The 21,893-nt window shown below is 60.9% G+C and overlaps 2 protein-coding genes across 20 annotated transcripts; one reads left to right on the forward strand and one right to left on the reverse strand.

The window, feature by feature from the left end:
- The first annotated feature begins 1,602 nt into the window (after positions 1-1,602).
- On the forward strand, positions 1,603-17,552 carry ZDHHC8 (zinc finger DHHC-type palmitoyltransferase 8). 3 transcript variants are annotated; one of them, XM_027049607.2, is made up of 11 exons: positions 1,605-1,766; positions 8,781-8,902; positions 9,077-9,234; positions 9,322-9,494; positions 9,719-9,821; positions 10,270-10,361; positions 10,528-10,669; positions 10,879-10,999; positions 11,072-11,181; positions 12,534-13,534; positions 16,557-17,552. In XM_027049607.2, the coding sequence occupies exons 1-11, from the start codon at positions 1,663-1,665 to the stop codon at positions 16,780-16,782; spliced, it is 2,352 nt and encodes a 783-aa protein (XP_026905408.1). In that variant the 5' UTR covers positions 1,605-1,662; the 3' UTR covers positions 16,783-17,552. The 3 variants fall into 3 exon arrangements, with proteins under 3 accessions (XP_026905411.1, XP_026905408.1, XP_026905409.1); XM_027049608.2 differs by lacking the exon at positions 16,557-17,552 and adding an exon at positions 14,667-15,904 and having other exon boundaries at positions 1,608-1,766; XM_027049610.2 differs by lacking the exons at positions 10,879-10,999; positions 11,072-11,181 and having other exon boundaries at positions 1,603-1,766.
- Positions 15,834-20,920, reverse strand: CCDC188 (coiled-coil domain containing 188). Of its 17 annotated transcripts, none has more exons than XM_053205792.1 (10): positions 20,259-20,919; positions 19,976-20,083; positions 19,712-19,876; positions 19,471-19,527; positions 19,304-19,363; positions 19,083-19,147; positions 18,846-18,984; positions 18,550-18,599; positions 17,554-17,622; positions 15,834-16,129 (listed from the first exon to the last, which is right to left on the reverse strand). In XM_053205792.1, the coding sequence occupies exons 1-10, from the start codon at positions 20,790-20,792 to the stop codon at positions 16,042-16,044; spliced, it is 1,335 nt and encodes a 444-aa protein (XP_053061767.1). In that variant the 5' UTR covers positions 20,793-20,919; the 3' UTR covers positions 15,834-16,041. The 17 variants fall into 17 exon arrangements, 15 of the variants coding, with proteins under 15 accessions (XP_053061767.1, XP_053061771.1, XP_053061773.1 ...); XM_053205796.1 differs by having other exon boundaries at positions 17,554-17,635; XM_053205798.1 differs by lacking the exon at positions 17,554-17,622 and having other exon boundaries at positions 18,846-18,903.
- Between the last annotated feature and the right edge of the window lie 973 nt (positions 20,921-21,893).

A 21,893-nucleotide genomic window follows, 5' to 3' on the forward strand; every position in this document is an offset into this window, starting at 1 on the left:
CCTGGAGTGGGCTCCCCACTGGGCAGAGGCTACAACTGGGATGTTATGGGAAGAAGAGCCCATTACCATTTTTACTGTCAGGCAGCAGCATTAATGCTCCAGTTCTGGCCCCCAGCCTGGCATCTTTTCTAATGGCTCACAGCCAGCAGCTTGCAGAGCTGTTGCTGGGGCCTTCATAAGGCTCTCACACAGACAGGGAGGGCACAGGGTGAAGAAGCCCCAGGGCCTTTGGTAGCATGGCCTGAAGAGGTGGCCCCTGGGCAGCAAGGGATTCTGGCTAAAATGCGGAAGTCAGGCTGAGGAGGGTGGGGACCACTCCCTCCCTGCCAACCCCCCTGCCCCCAACCCCCCGCCTTGTATTCCCACCTGGGGAGGCGGCTGGTCGGTCTTGGTTTCTGGGCAGAGGGCTCTGGGAGTGTGTAGGAGGGAACAGACTGGCTGGTCCTCACTGTGGAGGCTTCAGAACTTGCCCCAGGTCCCAACCTCCCAGAGGTTCTGCACTGCTGCCAGGTTGCTCAGCCCACTCCAGCCATACCGCATGCGGCTAGGCACTGCAAAGCTTGCAGGTCCACCTTAAGCGGCAGCGGCACTGGCGGGTGGGATTTCCTGCAGGAGGTGGGCCTGCCCACAGGCCTATCCCAGGCAGGGGCAGGGTGCCCCGCGCTTCCTGAGGGGCACTCCACCCTGCTTTGGGGAGGCTGAGGGGCTCATCCGGCCCTAGCTCTCCCACATGCACACATTCCCAAGCATGCAGCTTGGGTCAGGATCCTGAGAGATCAGCGCCCCCTCCCCCCCTTACCCTGCCCACTAGCAGGACTTAGTTCAGTCGAGTGGCCCGAGGGCTGTGGGATGGACAGGAGATAAACAATGAAGGTGCCCATACAGCGTCACAAATATTCCACCCCCTTGAATGCTAGAGGGGCTCCAGGTGAGAGGGGTCTGGCCCTATCCGGGAATAGCAGGGACATCAACCTGATCCCAGGGACAGGCTCCGAGGTGTTTAGGGAAAAGTCTGTGCAAATAGAGGCACAGGAGGCGACCTACAGGCCACAGCGCCAGGGCCTGCGGAGTGGGAACAGGGGCCCTGGCGTTTGCTGCGGTGTCCACCCAGCGGGCAGGGACTGCAGGTGTGCGACGGCTGGGTGGCTTCACAGAGCCGCGGGCACACGCCTGGCTGGGGCACCAAGGCGAGGAACGGCGCCGCCAGGCCCAGGTCCCGAACGCCACGCAGGACGCCAGCACAGTCGGGGCCGATGGAGCTCGGTGGCTCCCTAGTCTGGGCGGTTCCAGCACGCAGCGCCCCGGGAGGAGGGCGTGGGGCGGGGCGTGGGCCGGGTGCGTCTGCCTTGGGTCCGAGCTCCGCCCCGCTCCGGCCCCGCCTCTGGCCCCGCCCCAGTCCCGCGGCCCCCCTTCCTCCCCGCCCGGTCCACCTTAAGGGGCGCGCTGACATCAGCGCGCCGCCGCCGCCGCCGCTACCCGTGGGGTGGGATTTCCTCCGCCGCCGCCGCCGCCGCCGCCGCCGCCGCCGCCGCCGCCGCCGCCGCCGCCGCCGCCGCCGCGGGTCCTGCGCCGCGTCCAGCCCGCCCCGCCCGACCCCGGCCCGACCCCGGCCGGCCCCGCCCGCCCGGCCCCGGGGAGGGATGCGGCGGCGCGGCGCCCAGGATGCCCCGCAGCCCCGGGACGCGCCTCAAACCCGCCAAGTACATCCCGGTGGCCACGGCCGCCGCGCTGCTGGTCGGCTCCAGCACCCTGTTCTTCGTGTTCACGTGAGTCCCCGCGTCACTGGGGGCACAGGCGACCACAGCCGGGCCAGAAGGGGCAGGGGTCGGTACAGCAAGAGATGAAGCTTGGCAGGGCTGGGGGGACAGGGCCCGCGGGCTGGGCAGGGCAGGGCAGGGGGGCAGGGGCAGGGAGGGCTGGGCATGGCAGGGATGGCACCAGAGCTATGCGCACGTGAGCCCCCCGCCTGGGCTGAGACAGAAACAGTGAGTGTACCTATCCTGGGGCACCAGGGACAGGTGAGTTCTGTGTGTGGGGACACTAGTGGCTGGTGGGCATCTCATGGGTGTGCCAGACCCTGAGTGTGAGGAGCTGGGCCCGAATAGGGGAGTGTGTGCTGTGGCTGCCCAGGGTGTGGCTGCAGCCCTCCCCACCCAACGGGCTGCATGAGGGGACAGGGGCTGTAGAGAGCCACCAGCCTCCAGCAAGGAGCTGAGGGCAGCTCTTGGATGTCCAGCCCAGGGCCAGAGCCAAGTTGTTCCTGCGTAGGTGTGGCCTGGCCTGGCTGCCACGTGCCTGCCCCAAAGCCACCCTTGATGCTGGCCTGGCAATGCCCTCCACCCTCCCTTGACCTTCTCAGGAAGGCTCAGGGTCGAAGCAGGAGGGCCCAGACCAGGTCACATCCAGGGACACCGGTCATGTCAGGCACTGGGACCCTTGAGTCAGAAGGTAGGCAGAGCCCTGGGCCCATGCAGCCATAGCTTCTTCACCTGAGACAGGTTGGCTCACACATCAGCCTGTTTACAACACAATTGTTGTGGGGCACCCCCCACCCCAGGTACAAGTAGGGGTTGGGGGTTCCAGGCTTTAGTCGTACAGATTTGGGACCACCCCCTACCACAGGTCCCATGCCGAGACAGCCCAGGTGACTAAAGCTATGACCACTCAAGCCTTCCTGGGAACCTGAAGCCTGACAAGTGGCTGTAGCCAGTGAGGCCTCTGTTCTGAAGCAGGTCAGCCCTGGAGTGTGAGCCCAGAGCAGGGGTGAGCAGCAGCTGGCTTGGCACCCTTGGCCTTAGCAAGAGCGCGGAAGAGTGTGGATAGCAGCTGTGAGGATAGCGAGTCTGCACTGGGTGCCCATGGAGGCGCGGGAGCCCTCTACCTGGAGGCCGGGACTGGGTGGGCACCACAGGCTGCCAAGAGTGTGTTTAAAAAAGGCCTGTGTGGACGGGCTTATTTCTGGCTTTGGCAAGCAGGCATGTTCTTGTTATTCAGATGCTGCTGGCTGTGGGGCAGAGAGGAGAGGGGCAGGTGGGCAGTGGGTGCAAGGTCTTCTGGAGGGGTGGGGCCCAGTTGTCCTGGCCCCGGGGCCGGTGTCTGGGACTTGGAAGGGCCTCAGGTGTGCTTCCTGGTAGCCTGACCTCCACTTACTGATCCTGGTTTCTCACTCCCAAAGTGCAGTTCAGTGTTTTTCCTCCCTAACATTAAAAGTAATACGTGTTCTCTTTCAAGAACTTGTGAAATGCACGGAAATAAATCTTTAAAGAAATTGAAATCAACCTTACCCCAGAGAGCCCACCTGTATCTCCTCCTAGGCTCACCTAAGCCCCACTATAGTGAGTTTGTTGTGAGCCCTTCCCGTGATTTCAGAGGGCCCCTACAAGACTGCCCTATGAACTTGACTCCCAAGATGTGGGCGCTGATGCTCCTGGACCCTGCCAAGTTTTTCCTTCCTCTGTTCTCAGAGCTGGGGTTCTGGGTTCAGGAACAACAGCCCAGCGAGGTGCAGGTTTCCCTCAAGGGCACTGCAGGCCTTTTCCTGTGTCCTGCCTTGTATGTGACCCACTCTGCCTGTAAGAAGGTGGCATGTGTTCCTGCGGTAAGATGGGGGTGAAAGGGCACTAGCTGGGGGCCAGGCTCAGTGACCATCTAGCCAAGGGAGGCTTGATTGCCCTTGGGACCGGGCGCCCCTGCGCCTCTGAGGCCACATTCTCCGGGCCAAAAGGCCACTGGGGGCCCTAACCCACCCCCACCCCTGGCTCCCCTGGAGTCCTCCAAGACAATTGGGCTCCTGAGAGGGGTTCTGCCAGGCAAACCAGGCCTAGTGACACCACTCACAGCATGCAGATTCCAGGCAAGCAGGGCTCCCAGTGGTCCCCTCCTTGGGACAATCCTCTGGTCACTCTAGCCCCCACACTTTCACTCTCTTTCTGGGCCTGGGCTGCTGCAGACTCAGACATGTGCTCAAAAAGGAGCAGTCCACTCCTGTGTCCTCCCCACCCTGCCCTTGGGGCTCCCACAGGGTTCTTCTCTGTCTCTCCCCCTTGAACTTCACTGGGTGCTGTGTGGCCCCAGGCCCCCTCTCTGCTCAGCAAACAGGAGTTGCCCCCTTTGAGGCAGGTCTACACTGACATCATACAGGGTGGGGAGCCAGGAGCCTAGAAGACCAAGGACCCCTTCCTCGGGCCAGTTCACTGAGGGGGCTGGGACAAGCAGGACATTCAGACATGTTGCCCAGGAGAGGCTGGGGTGTGGATAGAATGACCAGAGGTGGGGCATCCCCCTTGGAGGATGGGGAGCATCACACTGAAGGGCAGATATCCAGAGGCATTTCTCCTCCAGGAAGCCTTCCTAGGTTCCTGGTACAGTCGTGTCCCCTTAGGCTCCAGAAACCCTTCACATTGTGGCTCAGTGCCAGGTTGGGTCAGGTGCTGGGGTGGGAGGTGCCGTTTCTGAGAGCCTCCACCTCAGCCCCTTTCTCCTCCCAGAGCCACTCTGCAGAATGACAGAGGACCCTGTAGACATCAGAAAACTGGAGCTGCTTTCAGACTACCAACACCTGGGGCCAGGCTAGGCCATCTTATGTCTGTCCAGGACCAAAGGTTTGACTTCTGGGATGTCACAGTTAGTTCCCAGGATGGGCCTGAGCCTTCCCCATACTCAGAGGCCCAGAAAGGACAGAAGGCCCAGGTGGATGGAGCTCCTGCCAGGGTCCACATGGGAAGGAAGGAAACTTGAGGTGAGCCCCTTGGCAGACCTCACTACCTGTGGCCTAGGGTATCTTTGGCCTCCTGAACCTCAGTTTCCCCATCTGCTCAGATGTCTGTAGGGACTGGAATGGGTGCACAAGGACAGAGGCCCTGCCTGGCCTGACCAGGGCAGAGCGGCCACAAACCCTCTGGTCCCAGGTGCTCCCGTGTGTGAGCATTGTTCTTAAACACAGTGTTAATGAAGAACCCGATTTAAATGAAAACTCCTGAGGTAAAATTTTCCATTCCACATTTAGCTGCGGCGCGCATACTGTCCCTGCAGAACCCCCCACCCCCACTGGGTGGTGTCTCCCTGCTGGGCCAGGCAGACTTGGGGCCTCAGTCTGGGTGGGGCCCATGGCGGTGGCGTGTGGCCCTGACACTCAGGAGGCGGGGGCTGGATGGGGAGGAGGGCTTCTAGCTTCAGAGCTGGGCCATCCCCCACTCAGGCCCGCCCTGGGCCCAGAGTATGGCTGCAGCCAGCAAGAGGTGGTCATCCTCTGCCTGGAGTATACAGTCCCCTGAGTGGGAATGGAGTGTTGTACTTGTGGGCAGAGGGGCCCTCCTGGAGCCTAGGATAGATTCAAGGTGGACTGAGCAGTTCTGCCTGCCAGGCCTTGCCCACAGAGCTTTCATGTCCTCACATGTCCTCACACTTGCCTGGTCCATGGGAAGCATAGGGAAGGGGGTCAGTGTGAGGAAGGCACGTCTGCATCTATGTGTGTGTTTCTGCACGTGTGCCAGCATGTGCACAAGTGGGCCTATCTGTCTTTGCAAATATTTATGCATGTGTGTCTTGCGGGTCAATATGTGTCGATGTGTGCTTGAATACATGTGCCTTTTGAATGTGGTTATGTATGCACATGTGTCTGTGTGCATGCATGTACAGACATGTATTCACACAAGTGTGTCTTGGAGCATATTGTGTATCTGTGTGTGCATTGCTTATGTGTATGTGCATGTGTCCCTACATGTTCATGAGGATATGTATGTGTGTCTGTGCATGGTCCTGCCAGCACTGGCCAGTGAGCCAGTCTTCCTTAGGCATGACCCAGGCTAGGACCCTCCTTATGGCATGGCTTAGGGGCAAAGGCCCCCTGAGGGAGGATGGGGAGGACAAGAATGCATGGGGAATGCCTGATCCTGCATCTGAGTCAAGCCTGGGGGCCTGGCAATGGTGGGCAGAGGGGCCAATGGCTCAGGTCCCTGTTCAAGAACCTGCCCACTACCTCCCCAAAAGCCTGCCCAATACCAGCTGAGGCCCCACTCCACTCTCCCTGGTATGTGCGGCCCAGGCATGCAGGGGGTTGGTGCCCACGGTGAACAGAGGCTGCCCACCACCTCAATGCAAACGTTGCCCCATCACAGTGCAGATCCCAAACATGGGCCCATTGCTGTGCAGGTGCTATCCACTCCTCCCAGCCCCAGACATCTCATTCAGGGCCACCCATGCAGCCTGGCGGGATCATTGAGGCTCAGGGAGGACAGGCCACCTGGGCCACGGGAAACTCTGGTCAGTGTGGCTGGGGTGTTGCCCATGGGATTCAGTCCCTGCCTGCCTGCATGATGGTTAGAATCCCAGCCCAGACATAGTTTCACCCCAAGGCCTTGATGTGTGACAAGCTCTCCTATACCTATTCCTTGCCTCTAAAATAGAGAAAACAGAAAAACACCCACCCCCCACAGCTGGAAGGGTGGATTTCATGTTCTACTGCACAGGGCAGGTAGTATCCACTGGCAAAATCTGGACAACAGTAATGGACAGGGCCCTTGCTCTGGCCTCCCCTATGTGTCCTCTTACCTTCAGTGCCCACCCACCTCCACCTTGTGTGTGCACATCTGCAGGCCCTGGAGCACCTCAGGACCTCTCAGCTCCTTCCTCTCCCAGAGCAGGCTGGCCCCACTGATGCCATGGGACTCACAGGTGCATGAGAGCCCACACTTGCCCTTAATGATTTGCTGTCAGTGTCTTGAAATTCTTGATACTTTTTAATTTTTTTTAATGTTTATTTACTTTTGAGAGAGAGGGCGAGACAGAGTGCAAGCAGGGGAGGGGCAGAGAGAGAGGGAGACACAGAATCTAAAGAGGGCTCAGGCTTGGAGCTATCAGCAAAGAGCCTGACATGGGACTCGAACCCACGAAACACGAGATCATGACCCAAGCCGAAGTTGGACCGACTGAGCCACCCAGAAGCCCCTTGATACTTTGTAAGCAAGAGTGCCCGCATTTTCATTTTGTACAGATTGCATAGCTAGCCCTTCCCAGAAGGCATCATGGAGAGCTGGCTTGTACCACCTGAGCGGGGCCCACAGTCCCGCGCCTCTCCCTGGCTCCTCGGAGTACCTGGTTCTCTTAAGCGGGCAGCTCTCACTTGCCTGGAGAGCCCATCCCCACTGGCATTTTGGCTTCTGCCCCCACCCCGCCTTGCTGAGCAGACCATGCCTCAGGGACCCACTGTCACTTTGCTGAATGGGATTGGATCAGAGACCACAGCATACATTCAGCACCATCTGTATGTCAGGCTTCAGCCCACAGGGATGGGGAATGTGGAAGGTGTCTACTGGTGGGTGCTCTGGGCTGCCTGGGCAGGGGGTGATAGAGAAAAGCCCTCCTGGCAGAGGGGACCTGTGTCCTCGGGGAGTGCATCCACCTCCACAGCAGGTCCTGGAGAAGAGGATGGGGTAACTTGCGGCTCCTGGCCCGCTGAGCCTGCTGCCGTGGGAAGTGGAATCTTTAAATAGCCTCTCGCTTTCCACTAAAAATAGCGAAGTTCTGCTACCATGGAGGTGGTTGCTGGGGTGGCAGGGCTGGCTCCTGGCCAAGACAGGCGTGGGTGCGCCAGCGTGGCCGGTGTGCGCTGGGGTGGTGGGTAAGGCCATGGGTACTGCTCACCCTGCTGGAGGCCACGATGCCCTGTCCTCTTAGTCAGGGCTACCGTAGGGGATCTCCTCTGGCACTCCCAACTCCACAGAGGGGCTAGTTATGGGAAGGGGAACAACCCCCCCAACTCCCAAGTGGGTGCCCCCCACTTGTCAAAGCAGCCAGGAGCCATGGGAGAGATCAGGAACCTGAGGCCAGAGGAACTTTGTGGGAATCAAGTGAATGGACTCAGGGACCCTGCTGCAGGGTCAGGGCAGGGGACCACAGGCCATGTGCCCAAGGACTGGTTGTCTCCAGGGAGGGGTCTCTGATCAGGTCCCAAGAGGGCTGAAGAGGACACTCTCTGTGACAAAACACCCACCAGGGAGGTGTGTGTGACCCTTATGGGGTGCCAGGAGTCTGGAAAGGCTTCCTGGAAGAGGGGGCAGCCTTGGAGCCAAGGGCTGAGGGGTAGAAAGAGATGATGAGTGGTTGCGGGGTATTGTGCTTTTCTAGAGTCTCCAGGTGTTCTGCACTGCCATATGGATAGTAAGGTGACAAACTAAAAAGAAGGGAAAAGAAGGGGCTGCCTGGATGGGGATGTGCCCAGTGGCCCAGACACTGAGACTGCACCCCTCAGGGAAAACCGGGGGTGACAACCCACCGTGCATTTACTGACTGAGAATTTTCCCTGGTGAAGGGGCCTTGCTGGGCTTGGGGACAGGTCTGGGTAAGGGCTGGGGCTGGCCTCTGTCTATCATAGTACACAGGCAGAGTGGGCTCATTTCTCATCCTGGGCTACCGCCCCCCAGTCTGCCACCCCTCCGGCCCACGGGCTGCTCTGAGCCTCAGTTTCTTCAACTGTGAGTTGAGCTCCTACTAGCCACCTGGAGGGTTGCTGGAGTTGGTGTTGGCATAGAGGGAGCCAGCACACCATGCACAAGGTGCTCAGCCCCGATGGTTGAGTAGAGGAGCAGCAGGCTGATGTACAGGGGTCTCCCAGCAGGGATGTGGCAGCAGTGGCCTTCTTGACTCCCACACTGAGCACTGATGGTGGTCTCAGTGGCCCAGCCTTCCTATGTGTGGCCATGCCTAATTCATCTGCTGCCACCTCCCCTCCCCACCCAGCTTCAGCACCCCCAGACCCACCTCTATCCTGCTGTCCAATGCAGGTGCCCATGGTTGACTCGAGCTGTGTCCCCAGCTGTTCCCGTCTACAATGGCATCATCTTCCTCTTTGTCCTGGCCAACTTCAGCATGGCCACCTTCATGGACCCTGGCGTCTTCCCCCGAGGTAGGGCCCTGTACTGGGCACATAATCTGCTCAGTTTCACTAGAGTGTGAGTGGCTGACATGAAAGAGCCTGGGGTGGGGTGGGTCCTGGTGGGTGGGCTGGCAGAGATTCGGGAAGGGCTCTCCTGCCAAGGAAGTCACTTTCCTGCCACCTTCCCCTGGTTCTGGCTCACAGCGGATGAGGACGAGGATAAGGAGGATGACTTCCGGGCCCCGCTGTACAAGAATGTGGATGTACGGGGCATCCAGGTCCGAATGAAGTGGTGTGCAACCTGCCACTTCTACCGTCCACCTCGCTGTTCCCACTGCAGCGTCTGCGACAACTGCGTAGAGGTGACCATCCCACCACCCTGTCCGCCCCCATCTCCATGTCTCTCCTCTCCCACCCACTTTGTGCCCTGACTCATTGCTCCTGCCCAGGACTTTGACCACCACTGCCCCTGGGTCAACAACTGCATCGGGCGCCGCAATTACCGTTACTTCTTCCTGTTCCTGCTGTCGCTCAGTGCACACATGGTGGGTGTCGTCGCCTTTGGCCTGGTCTATGTGCTGAACCACGCTGAGGGACTGGGAGCTGCCCACACTACCATCACGTATCCTTGGCCTAACCGCAAAGACAGTATGGGCTGGGGGCACATTCCACGGGGGAAACTGAGGCTCGGGGTGGATTGGGGACTGCCTGACAGTGTGGGCTGGGGACTGCCTGGGAGTCCCCAGGGGGTGGGTTGCCATTCCTGGTTGGGTGGTGGTGGGAATAGTTTGTTCACAGGCACCTGCTCCATGTTTTTGCCTATGGCCATTGGCCTTAACGGGCCAGCATGGCCGTCATGTGTGTGGCTGGCCTCTTCTTCATCCCTGTCATCGGCCTCACTGGCTTCCATGTGGTGCTAGTCACTCGGGGGCGTACCACCAACGAGCAGGTGCTGACCTTAGGAGAGGGCCATGCAGTGATGGGAATGGGGGGGAGGTCCCCTATGGGCCAAGAGGGCCAGGACTACACCAGGACCATGTGGGGGTGGTGTCAGGGAAAGGACTACTGGAGCCCTCTAGTGAGGTGGACTATGCAGCTTCTATAGGGGGAGGATCTGGCCCTGGAGACTCTGGGTGGGGGAATGGAGTATGGGGCCTCACCTGCCCTGTCCCCCTGCTCACTCCTACCTGTGGACAACTGTACTAGCAGTAACTCAGGGCCCAGAAATTCTACAGCTTCCTGCAGGGACACTCGGGGTAAATGGGTGGGGGGGGCACTCATGGGCTGACCCTGCCCAGCCTACATCTGAGGAACCCCAGCTGTCCCTGCCTGTCCCCCGGTCCACCTTGGCCTGGACCTTGGGTGGCCAGGCTGGCTGAGGGGTCCCATGTCCACAGGTGACGGGGAAGTTCCGTGGGGGAGTGAACCCCTTCACCCGAGGCTGCTATGGGAATGTGGAGCACGTGCTGTGCAGCCCTCTGGCACCCCGGTGAGGCCTGAACGGGGTGTCAAGGGACCCCTGCAGGGTTTGGGGTGGGCAGGTGCGGACCCTAAGCCTGGTCTACTTTTGCCCTTGGCAGGTGTGGCCAGCCTTGTCTTTGGTGAGCATTCAGGCCAGGTCACCCTGGCCATTGACCCCTCTGCCCCTGGTGCAGGTACGTGGTGGAGCCTCCCCGGCTGCCGCTGGCTGCTCGCCTGAAGCCTCCCTTCCTTCGGCCTGAGCTCCTGGAGCGAGCTGCCCCACTCAAGGTCAAGCTTAGTGACAACGGGCTGAAGGCTGGCCTGGGCCGCAGCAAGGTGGGGGCCCTGGGGTCAGGTAGGGGATGGGATGAAGGCAGACCCTTGAAGGCAGGAAGCAACTATGTTGGAGGGGACCTAGAAGTGGAAGGGGGAGGAATTGGGTAGATTCTGGGGAATGGTCTAGAGCTCAGGGCCCAGGGAGGAGTCCCCATTATGCCCCACCCCTGGCCCATGCCCTACCTACCACTGACCACGCCCCCTCCCAGTCCAAGGGCAGTCTGGACCGGCTGGATGAGAAGCCGCTGGACCTGGGGCCGTCACTGCCCCCCAAGGTGGAGGCCGGCACGTTCGGAGGCGACCTGCAGACCCCACGCCCAAGCAGTGCTGGTGAGGTAGGGGTGGCCAGACAGAGGGAGGGACATGGACTGACCCCAGCCTGACTGCGGTCCATCTCCCCAGAGAGCGCCCTGTCGGTGCAGAGGACCAGCCCCCCGACACCTGCCATGTACAAGTTCCGGCCTGCTTTTCCCTCGGGTCCCAAGGCTCCCTTCTGCGGGCCTGGTGAGCAGGTGAGGAGGCCTGGCCCCGCCCCAGGAGGTCCTGCTCTACCCCTTCTGGAGACCCTGTCCCCAGAGGTCCCACTCCTAGAGGCCCCACCCCTGGGGCCATAGGGTCATAGAGAGCCTTGTGGGTACCAGCAGGGCCTCACCCTGTGGGCATCCCTGCTAGGCATGAGGGAAGGCCTGGCACAGGCAGTCCTGGCTGGCCCCTTCTCCTTGGCTGGCATTGCCCACTGGCCTGGTAGGCGGCTGCCCCCAGGAGCAGTATGTGCCAGGATGCCTGAAATTCCACCATTAGTCACTCTGTAAGGCCCACGGGAAGGCTTCAGAAGAATTTGAGATTGTTTAAGAAAGCACATTTATTTTTTCTGAGTTGTATAAGTACTCTACGATCACTGTGGAGCGGTTGGCAGCCCTGGACAGCTTGAGGAATGATCCAGAACCCTGAACATTCCCAGGCTGCCCACCCTCCTTCATGGCTGGCTGAGAGGCTAGCCTGTGACTGGGCCAGTATACCTGGACCACTCCCCTTCCCTCAAGACCCCTGGCCTGTTCGACCCTGCATCTCAGGACCCTCTGGGCTGGGCAGGGAGTCTGGGCTTCCCTGGCCAACATGCCATAGCCCTGCCCCAGGAGGAGTGTCCTTGGGAATGGGAGGCTTTAGGTACCCTTACCTGCCTCATCTCCTTCCTGGGATTGTCCTCGATCCCATGAGGATTCTGGCTGGTTGGCCAAGTACCCCAAGGCCACATTTGTCCCTACCAACACCCTGTCTCGGCTTTGAGGTTATGCAGGCTCTCATCCCCAGCCCAAGCCTGCTCCGGCATGCCTTGATTCCGGGAGAATCAAAGAGGCCCCTCTTCCCTATTGCTGTGGCTGTGCCCCGGTCCCTCCCCAGGAGATCCTGCCCAGGTGGGCTCTGAGGGTACTGCCCTGGGTGGATGTAGCAGCCAGCTCTGGTCTTACCCTGCAGAGACTCCAATCCTCAGCTGTGAGGTGCCCAGCAGAGGGCTCTGGGCCACTGTGTGCTTATTGTGTCTCCTCAAGGTCCAGCTCCTGTGGCTGTTTCCCACAGCCCCCTCCTCTTCCCCAGGGAAGTAAGAGCAGGAGCAGGGTGCAAAGCCTTCTCTGGAGAGGCAGCATCTGGGTGCTCTGGTCTACCCTGTCCCCACTTGCCTCTGTGGTGGGCAAGGAAGAGGTAGTCAGGGGATGGAGAGCTTCCAGGAACAGCTTGTTGGTTGCACGTGTGGCTACTTTTGATGTCACCAGGATTGTAGCTTCTGTGTGGACACAGAGCGCGTGGTGGCTGGGTGGGACATGGTGGCTGGGCAGTGGTAGAGGTGTGCCCTCTCTCCTTGCAGGTCCCGGGCCCTGACTCCCTGACGCTAGGGGAGGACAGCATCCACAGCCTGGACTTTGCATCAGAGCCCAGCCTGGACCTCCCTGACTACACGCCCGGAGGCCTGCACGCAGCCTACCCGCCGTCCCCGCCACTCAGTGCTGCTGATACCTTTTCGGGTGCCTTGCGCTCCCTGAGCCTCAAGGCAGCAAGCCGGCGGGGCGGGGACCACGTGGCCCTGCAGCCTCTGCGCTCTGAGGGTGGGCCCCCCACACCCCACCGCAGCATCTTTGCCCCCCACGCGCTGCCCAACCGCAATGGCAGCTTGTCCTATGACAGTCTGCTTAACCCTGGATCTCCCAGTGGCCACACGTGCCCAGCCCACCCCTCGGCTGGCATGGCCAGCTACCGCTCGCCCTACCTGCACCCGGGGGCAGTGGGTGACCCGCCACGACCCCCGCCCCGTAGCTTTAGCCCGGTGCTGGGTCCCCGGCCACGGGAGCCCTCGCCTGTGCGCTATGACAACCTGTCCAGGACCATCATGGCCTCCATCCAGGAGCGCAAGGACAGGGAGGAGCGGGAACGGCTGCTGCGCTCTCAGGCCGACTCGCTCTTTGGCGACTCGGGCGTCTATGATGCGCCCAGTTCCTACAGCCTGCAGCAGGCCAGTGCGCTGTCCGAGGGCCCCCGGGGCCCTTCCCTGCGCTATGGCTCCAGAGATGACCTGGTGGCAGGGCCTGGCTTCGGTGGTGCCCGCAACCCCGCGCTGCAGACTTCACTGTCCTCGCTGTCCAGTGCCGTGAGCCGGGCACCGCGGACCTCCTCCTCCTCCCTGCAGGCTGACCTGGCCAACAACAACGCCCCTGGGCCTCGGCCCGGCAGCGGCTCGCACAGGTCCCCAGTGCGCCAGGGCCCACCCTCCCCACCCAGCACACCCCGCTCACCCTCCTATGCAGGCCCCAAAGCTGTCGCCTTCATCCACACGGACCTCCCGGAGTCGCCACCCTCGCTGGCCATGCAGAGGTGGGTGCCAGGGGGCAGGGGGCTTCCCAGCACCAATCAGGTGTCCAACCGCCTGTGGGGCCTCTTGGCTGAGCACGTGGGGGTTGTCCAGGAAGCCAATGGCTGCCTACGGGGGTGAGCCTCACCCTCCTTGGAGGCTCCTGGCCAGCCTGTATGGGGATCACCCAGCTTTAAGGACACCCCGGCATGTCCCAGGATGGGAGGCAGGAGGATTTGCATCTTGAACACCTTCTCCCCTAGCTGGCATGATCAAGTGTAGCAGGGACCCCAGGGCTTCTTCCTCTGGAGATGGTGTCTGTCCAGGAGGCTGTATCTGGGGGACATCACCCCATGGCAGAACATGCTGCCCTGGGTGCACATAGCCCCAGGCAGTAAGGGCCTTTGCTCAGAGATGGGGAAACCGAGGCCTAGCAGGGCAGGCTGGTTCTAGGTCCCTAGCAGACGGATAATTGGAAGTTAGGCTTGCTGCCTTGCCAGGTCGGGTCCAAGTATATGAGCTGAACACATGGTGTGTGCTCAGCCCCACCGTGGGTGCATGGGGATCGTCAAGGTGTCACCCCTGCCACATTGAGCACAGGCTCAGTCAGGGAGGAGGTCCCTGTTGTGGGTGTAACTGTCCCAGTGGGTGGCAGCTAAAGGAGGGAGTGGCTCCCACCCTTGTGGATGTTTGGGCAGCGAGATCAGAAATGCTATTGGTCAATACTAGGCAGGCTGGAGGGCAGAAAGACCTCCCCTCATTTTCCTAGGAGGTAGCAGGGAAGGGGTCCCACAGTCACCCCTGGGCTCCCCAGCTTGGGGCACTAGAACAGTCCAGGGCTTGGGGTTTTGGCCAGTGTCCACCTGGCCTCCCTGCACTCTGTGATCTGTCCCAGTGGGAGGGACCAAGGGACCTGGGAGGGGGGTGATGGCCATTCTGACATCTGTCTGTCTGTCCTGTGACAGCAATAGCCCTCCCTCTGCAGGCCCTGCATCCCCACCCATTTGCTGGTGGGACCTTCCGGGCTCAGAGGCAGGGGCTGCCCTGGGCTCTATCTACGTCTGCGTCATCTGTCCTGTTGCCTCCGCTGGCCTCTGTCATGCCGTGATCCCGTGTTCACTGTGGGTGTGCATGTATGTGCTTGTTTTGATGCAGGGACCACCCTCAGCTGAAGACCCCCCCAAGTAAGCTTAACGGGCAGTCCCCGGGCCTGGCCCGCTTGGGGCCTGCTGCTGGCCCCCCAGGGCCCTCCGCCAGCCCTGCCCGGCACACGCTCGTTAAGAAGGTGTCTGGCGTGGGTGGGACCACGTACGAGATCTCAGTGTGAGGACTGACTGCCATCCATCCGCCGTGGAGCCCCGGGGACCAGGACCCCCAGCGGCTGCCCCCCCTCCCGACTTCTCTGCCCTGGGAGATGAGGAGGCCCAGTCCTGGTGTGGACACGTCAGCAGAAGAGACCACGCCTCCACGAGCCTGTCCCTCTTCCTCCGCCTGTCCATCCACCCATCTGCTCTCCAGGGCACAGCTGGGCTGAGGGCCCCCAGGCTGCAGGATCTGTGTGTTGGTACCCCTGTTCCCACAGGTGGGGGCGGCAAGGTGGTGCGGACTGCATCTGCACCGACTGCACCCATGCCCCTGAGGTTATCCCCAGGCTGGTCCCCACCTCCTCCCCTTACAGACGGGTCACTGTGGCCCAGAGATGGACAGAGAGGCCTGGGTCCCTGGCTGTACTGGACCGAGGCCCCACCGCCCGGCTGCTCCTAACTCGTTGCCTTTCAGGGACCTGCTGGAAGCTTGTAGCTTGGCAAGGCCAGTTCTTCTTCGGGGAGTCCAGCCCCGGCCTCCAGGCACCCAGCTCTGGGACTGCTCTGGGTTCTGACAGACAGGTGGACGATGGACAGACAGACAGCCAGCTGTGGGTGGGGTCTCGGCTCCGTGTGTCCTGTCTCACCCAGCTGGTGGGTGCGTCCCCGTGTCTGTGCGCTGCGCTGCCATGCCACGTCCCATGTGTTAACGCTCGGGCCCCCTCTGCTCCCACTGCCGGGAAGCTCGCTTTCATTGAAGCCTTAACCTCTGCTTTGTGCTCTTGTGGGAGGCGACTGGGGGCAGGTGGGAGCAGGCACGGGCCGGACGCTGCTACAAGGTGCCCATGAGACCAGGAGTCCCCTCCCTGCCAAACTGGAGATACCCCACCCCATGGCATGCAAAGTCTGGGCCCTACTGGAGCCTCGGCGTCCTTGTGGGAAGCACATCGGGGAGGGGGTCAGAGTTTTGCCTGGCGCCAGGGACCCGAGAGTAAGCACACGGCAGCGTCCGCTTGCGTTGTGTCTGTTTTATGTTTTTATATCTACATCTATATATCTATAATTTTATTAAAAAAAGAAAAAGAGTCATTTTGATCCTTTCCTTCAGCAAGGCCAGGGCTGTTGCTGCAATGCGGGGGCTCCAGGGGCAGGGGGCAGAGTGGGTCAGGCTCTGGGAGAGGTGTTGGCCAAAGGTGTGGGCATTCCTCGTGGGTGTTTCCACTGACTTAAGCTGAGTTGGAATCCTGGAAGGTGGGGGCTGGCCGATGGGTCTTTGGCTGCCAGGTATGAGGCTCCCATGGGTCTGCGTCACCCCTGGTAGTAACAGGCCATTTAGAGAAAGGTTGGGGTTGCAGCCACCCTAGGGCCCCCTGGGAACCCAGTGGCTTTTGGGGGAGATGGAGTAAGGGAAGTAGGGGGTGCTTTGGGGGCCACCTGCTAGCTGAGGGCCCTGTGGGGGCCAGTGGTGCATCCTGTAGCTACATTTACTAGAACTCACCCTCCTGGCAACCTGAGTGCCTCCCCTACTCCCCCACCTCCCACTGCCAGATGTTGGGGGTGGGGGAATTGGGAATTCACAGCTTTTTAGGGCTGAGACAGCCAGGTCAAAGACTTGGGGTCTGGGGCACGGGCTGGCCCAACGTGGGAGGCTAGCTGGGCCTCGGACCCTGCACTGGGCAGCTGTGCCCCATGCTGACCTCCACCTTTCTGCTTCTCTCTCATGGGACGCTGCGGCCCACAGGGGGCGGATCGGCACCTGCAGCCGTGGATGGGGCCGGCGTGGCCAGCCCAGGGTGCCCCCCGGCCTGCACCTATGCCACCTTGGCCTCCCTGAGGACCGCCCGCCGCTGCGGGCACCCTGGAGCCCGGCCTCCAGGGCGCCTCCCCGAGGGGCTATGTGCCGCCTGCACTCAGCCGCCTCCAGCCTTTTCCCCGGTCTCTCGGGGCCTGAGCGGGACACCAAGTAGGCAGCTCCGGGGCCCCGAGAGGACAGCCCAGGAAGCCAGGCTGCCACAGACCCTGGGCTGTGGGCTGGGGGTCCCTTCTCCACCAGCCGCACCTTGACTGACTCCCAGCCCACTGGGGCTTGTGACCCTGTGCCCACCCACCTCAGGAAGTCCCCATCTGCTGTAGGGGGTCCAACACCCCAGGCAGGGGCCCTGGAGCTGCTGGGACCAGCACGGCCTTCCCGGGGTGTTGCACCAATCACCCCGACCTCCCTGCCTGACCAAGCACTTTAGATGCCACTTCCTCCCCAGGGAGCCCAGGCCTCTGTGGGTTGGGCTGGGGTGGGGGTCTCAGGTTGCCCCTGCAGGTCACTGCACTCCCCCCTCCCCACACCCAGCACATGAACAGATGCCTTAACCTCTTGGAGCCGCCAGCCTGGTGAGTCATCCAGGCCCTGCCTGGGCGGGGAGGAGATCCTGCCAGCCCAGTGTGTTCCTGGTGACAGCTCTGCCTGACCCCACCCAGCAGTCTTCACTCTTTCACTCCGAGATGTGGCACCTGGGGGACCTCAGACGGCCTGGCTGCCCACAGCCCTACAGTCCCTGCCAGCCAGCCAGGGCCTGGACGCCCCCAGAGGCAGGGCAGAGCTCTGGCCAGCCCTTTTCCTGCCTGCGCGGTGCCTCTAATTCTCCCACTTGGGGATGAGCAAGCCACAAAGTTACTCTCTATTGTCCTAAAAGGTATTTCCCCCAACCCCATTTAATGCCCTAAATAAAATTTTTGGTGTTTACCTCCATGGCTCTGTCCACCAACGTGGTCCCCCTGTCCTCCAAGCCTTGGGGCAGTGCCAGGAGGCTGGGCTGGACAGGGACCCTGGGTCAGGGAGGGGACAGGAGTGGGAGGTGGGAGGTGGGAGGGTGATGGCCGGTCAAGTGTGGGGAGGGTGGGGTGGTCGGCCAGATAAGGACAGAGGGTTACATGAGGGGTGTGAAGTCAGCGGGTCAGCAGATTCAGGACTGAGAACCTCATCCCTGAGGTCTACTGATTGGGCCCAGCCCCAGGGATGAGGCCTGAGGATCCTCATCCTCACCTTCAGTGGAGACCCTTCTGCTACACCCTCTGCTCAGAGCCCTCCCTGGTGGCCAGGGGTGGGCTGGGGGCTTCCTGTGGAGGTGCTGATGACCAGTGGACAGATGGGGTGTGGGCACTGAGGCAGGGGCACCACCCTGAGGAATCCCCACTGTGAGATTGCCCTCAGAAGGCTGCAAAACCTCCTGCCCCTCTCCCCCGTTTCCATGGAAACAAGCTCACACGCTGCTGTGTGTGTCACGACTGTATGTCCAGCCGCAGGCCCAGCCCTCAGGACAGGCCCCGCCTCCACCCTTCTCCGCAGCTCCTGGTGGGGATGGCGCGTGGCAGTGCCGTGGGCAGGGGCCGGCGCGGCCGCTGGGCACCCGGGGCAGCGCCGGCCGCCTGGCCTCTTCCTCGCTGGGGCCGCTGAGCCTCCGGCCTAGAAGGGCAGGAAGTCGTCCACCTCCAGGTGCAGGAACGGGCCCAGCAGGGCCCGGAGCTTCCAGACAGCGGCACGGCTCAGCAGGGGAGGCACCAGCCCCTCGAAGGGCGCGGGGTCCACCACGTACACGTAGGCAGCGGTACAGGCCAGCAGGGTGCCCAGCAGCAGCCTCAGGGCCAGCAGCCTGCGGGCGGCGGCGGTCAGGGGGCGGGGGTGCCCATGGGGATGGTCCCAGGGGACTGGGCTCTACCAATGCACTCACAGAGCCACCTACCAGAGCTGGCTTTTGAGGCCCTCGGAACATCCCAGCTGAGGCCTTGCCTTCTGCAGGGGAGGGGCTGGGTCAGAGCTTGCCCCCAATGGCAGGGGTCCCTGTGCTGCGAGTTCTTACCTTCTCCCCACTACCCCACCAGTGCCCAGGACAGGCACCTGCAGCCATGTCTCAGGGTCATTTGGCTCCTGGTGTGGCTCGCTCCCTGGGGCCTCCTCCATTGTAGCCTGCATCTCCTCCCTGAGAGGGGCCTCCAGGGTGAGGTCAGACTGGGAAAGGGTGTGGGGTGGGGGGCTTACCGCTATGCATGCCATCTGCTGCTCCTTCCTGGCCTGGGTGCGGCACTGGGCACGCTCCCTGGGGACGGGGGCTGTACAGTCAGGGCCATGTACGTCCCCCACCCCAGCCTGCAGCACCTCTCGGTCTGGTGTAGTGGAACTGGGGAGGGGTCAGGGGTTGATCCACCCATCCTGGTCAGAACACCAGCCCCTTTCCCAGTTCAGCCAGGGCCCCAGACCCCTGACCCTGCACATCACCCTAGAATCTCCAGCTGAATGTCCTCCATCTGGTCTAGTACTCCCCGGATGTCCTTCTTAAGGTTCTGGCGGGGGGCGGGGGGAGGCAAAGGAAGTAAGACAGGTCCTTTAACCCTGACTATTCTCTATATTCCCCTGCTTCTCAAAGCTCCCCTGCCCCTGCACACTTTGCCTAGTCCCTGTTCCCTTCATTCTCCGGGTGTCACCCTTTGAGGACCTACCAGGAGCCCAGTGGCCTGGTTGTTCAGGGCCATATGTACCTCGGCCACGCCATCCCATACCTGGTGGGAGAGGGGAGGCTGGGTCACACGCTCCAAGGAACAGGACCCATGATGTGTCCCACCAGGTGGGTCCCCCAGCAGCTGTCCCATCCCAGCCAGGCAGGCACCTCGGTAATGGCCATCTTCTTCCTCTCAAAGGACAGTCGGATCTGCTGCAGTTCATTCTGGAGGATGGGCACCATGTGGGCACAGGCAAGGCCAGCAGTGTCAGTTCTTTCTTCCTCTAGCCACTTAGGACTGCTTGCATAAAGAACCCCTGCCCCCCACCTCTGGCCCAACTCCTGGGGACCCACCTAAGACTGCTGCATGAAGGACCCAGCCCCCTCAGCCCAGTTCCCAGGGACCCACCTGAGACTGCTGCACGAAGGACTCTTCCCCCCGGCACAGCTCCTGCCGCAGCAGCTGCAAGGGTGCCCTGTCCTCCAGGGGCTGGGAACTGGTCTGCTCAGGGGTCTGTGGAAGAGCCCTTGGGTCAGCCCCAAGGCCATGGGCAGCATCTGTGGTCACGGACTGCTTGAGAGCCAGAGCAGGGGTATGGTACATGGAGTCACTGGGTCATTCCTGACAGCTGCCCTCTGTCCAGCTGGGGCCAGAGGTCTGCCATGCACTTACCCAGGCCAGGGTCGTGCAGCTCGAGTGCTCTGGGCATAGGGGCAGAAACTGCTGCCCTGGCCCCAGGAGGGCCCCCAGCTGCTCTCGCAGATCCTGGTTCTGTCTTTTCTGAGGATGGGAGGCAGAAAGATGGGAGTGCTTGTCATAGCCACTTCTTGGGCAGGGGACTGAGACAGTGGGGGCTGGGGCAGAAGCTGCGGCTCTGCGAACAGCTTCAAACCCATTGCACAGATGGGCTCTGAGCCTGGGCTGGCCCCACAGCCTCGGTGGGCTCTTCACTTACCAGATTCTGGTTTTCCTGCTCCAGCTGGAAGAAGGACTGCTCTGCAGGACCCAGGGGCACCTTCTGGAGCTGGGAGGGGGCTGCCCTGGGTGAAGCCAGGGTTCCTGCCCCTGTTGGCAGGGGTGGGCAAGGGCCGGGTCTGGGCCCTGAGCTGGGGGATCCCCCTGGCCTGGGGGCCCCTTGCTCTCGTCCTGAGTGCAGGGGCCAGCCCCACCCCAGCCTTGCCTCCTCTTGCCCTCGTTTTGTCCCCGTTGGGTCTCTCGGTCTCTGTCGCTGCATCTCTCCCTCTTCATTTGCCATAAAGCTCCCAGGTACCTCAGCCCCTACCCTGGGCCCCCCGCCTCCTACCCCCGGAGGTGGGAAAGGTCTGGCCGACTCTATTGAGAGAGTGGAGCTGAGAGGTACAAGGCAGGGCCATCTTACAAACCCCTGGCAGGGTGGATCCAGGCATCCTGCATGGCTGCTTGAAGCTGATAGTTGGGGGCATTGGGGGTGGGAGTGGCCACAGGGACCCAGGGTTTTTGGCCCCTCCATAACCCCTTCTAAACCCCAGGTCCAGGCTCTAGCCTGGCCTGACGTGCCACCCTCTTATTGAGGGCCCTCTAGGTGTCATGGCTCACAGGTCTTCCTCAAGGGTGCCTGTCACAAAGGCCTGGGCACATCCAGGGAGGTCACAATGGGCCAGGGCAGTGGCCAGAGCCAGGGCTGGTGGGGCCCCTCCCACCCCATCCCTGTTTTTGAAGTACCCTCCTCCACTCACCCCCTCTACCTCTTCTTCACCCTAGCTCACTCACCAGCCTTAGCTATTTTCTGAAAACATAAAACAGATCATGCAGACACAAGGTTAAAACAAAAACAAACGCCAAACAAGGTGTCCAGTGTGACTCTCCCCCCTCAGTCCCCCGCCCCCCACCACCCACAAGCCTGGGCATGAAGCTCTTTCTGGGGTTGGCTGCACATTCTGCACAGCTGAGCGCCCTGTGCCCTCACCTCCTCATCACACAGAAGAGGTTAGCCCACCACCTGGCTTTTTTACCTGACCTATCTTTGGGATTTTACTTTTAAAAAATCATTTATTAAACATTTACTTTAATGGTTCTGTAAGGATGATTATCATCCTCTTTATTGGTGGGGAAACTGAGGCACAAAGACATTGTGTCACTTGCCCAAAGTCACATCACTGTTAAGTGATGGAAGCAGATTCAAGATTGTTCTTCAGCATATCAGAGGCCTTCCCCCACCTCTCAGAGAACTTTATTCAAAAATTTTTAACTGGAGTATAGTTAGCATACAGTGTTATATTAGTTTCAGGGTAAAATATGGTTATTCAACACATCCATAACCACCCAGTGCTCATCACGACCAGTGCCTCCTTAATCCCCATCACCTATTTTCCCATTCCCTGCCCCCCCACCTCCTCTCTGGAAACCATGTCTCTTCTCTATAATTAAGAGTCTGTTTTTTCTTTCTTTGTTTTGTTTCATAAATTCCATGTATGGGTGAAATCATACGACATTTGTCTTTGACGGTCTTATTTTACTGAGGATTATATCCTCTATATCCATCCCTACTGTTGCAAATGGGAAGATTTCACTCCTTTTTTTTTAATGGATGAGTAATATTTCATTGTATATA

Source organism: Acinonyx jubatus, chromosome D3, assembly GCF_027475565.1.
Source record: "Acinonyx jubatus isolate Ajub_Pintada_27869175 chromosome D3, VMU_Ajub_asm_v1.0, whole genome shotgun sequence".
NCBI lineage: Eukaryota > Metazoa > Chordata > Mammalia > Carnivora > Felidae > Acinonyx > Acinonyx jubatus.

Bases quoted from the DNA above. Each gene is read 5' to 3' on its own strand.
- ZDHHC8 (XM_027049607.2), top strand. From the start codon at position 1,663: ATGCCCCGCAGCCCCGGGACGCGCCTCAAACCCGCCAAGTACATCCCG. The intron at 9,822-10,269 runs GTGCTGACCTTA...CCATGTCCACAG, and splicing joins GGCGTACCACCAACGAGCAG to GTGACGGGGAAGTTCCGTGG. The intron at 10,362-10,527 runs GTGAGGCCTGAA...CCCCTGGTGCAG, and splicing joins TGCAGCCCTCTGGCACCCCG to GTACGTGGTGGAGCCTCCCC.
- CCDC188 (XM_053205787.1), bottom strand. From the start codon at position 20,792: ATGGAGGGGCCAAAAACCCTGGGTCCCTGTGGCCACTCCCACCCCCAA. The intron at 19,877-19,975 runs GTAAGTGCATGG...CTGGCTCTCAAG, and splicing joins GCTGCACGACCCTGGCCTGG to CAGTCCGTGACCACAGATGC. The intron at 19,364-19,470 runs GTGCCTGCCTGG...CTCTCCCACCAG, and splicing joins AGAAGATGGCCATTACCGAG to GTATGGGATGGCGTGGCCGA.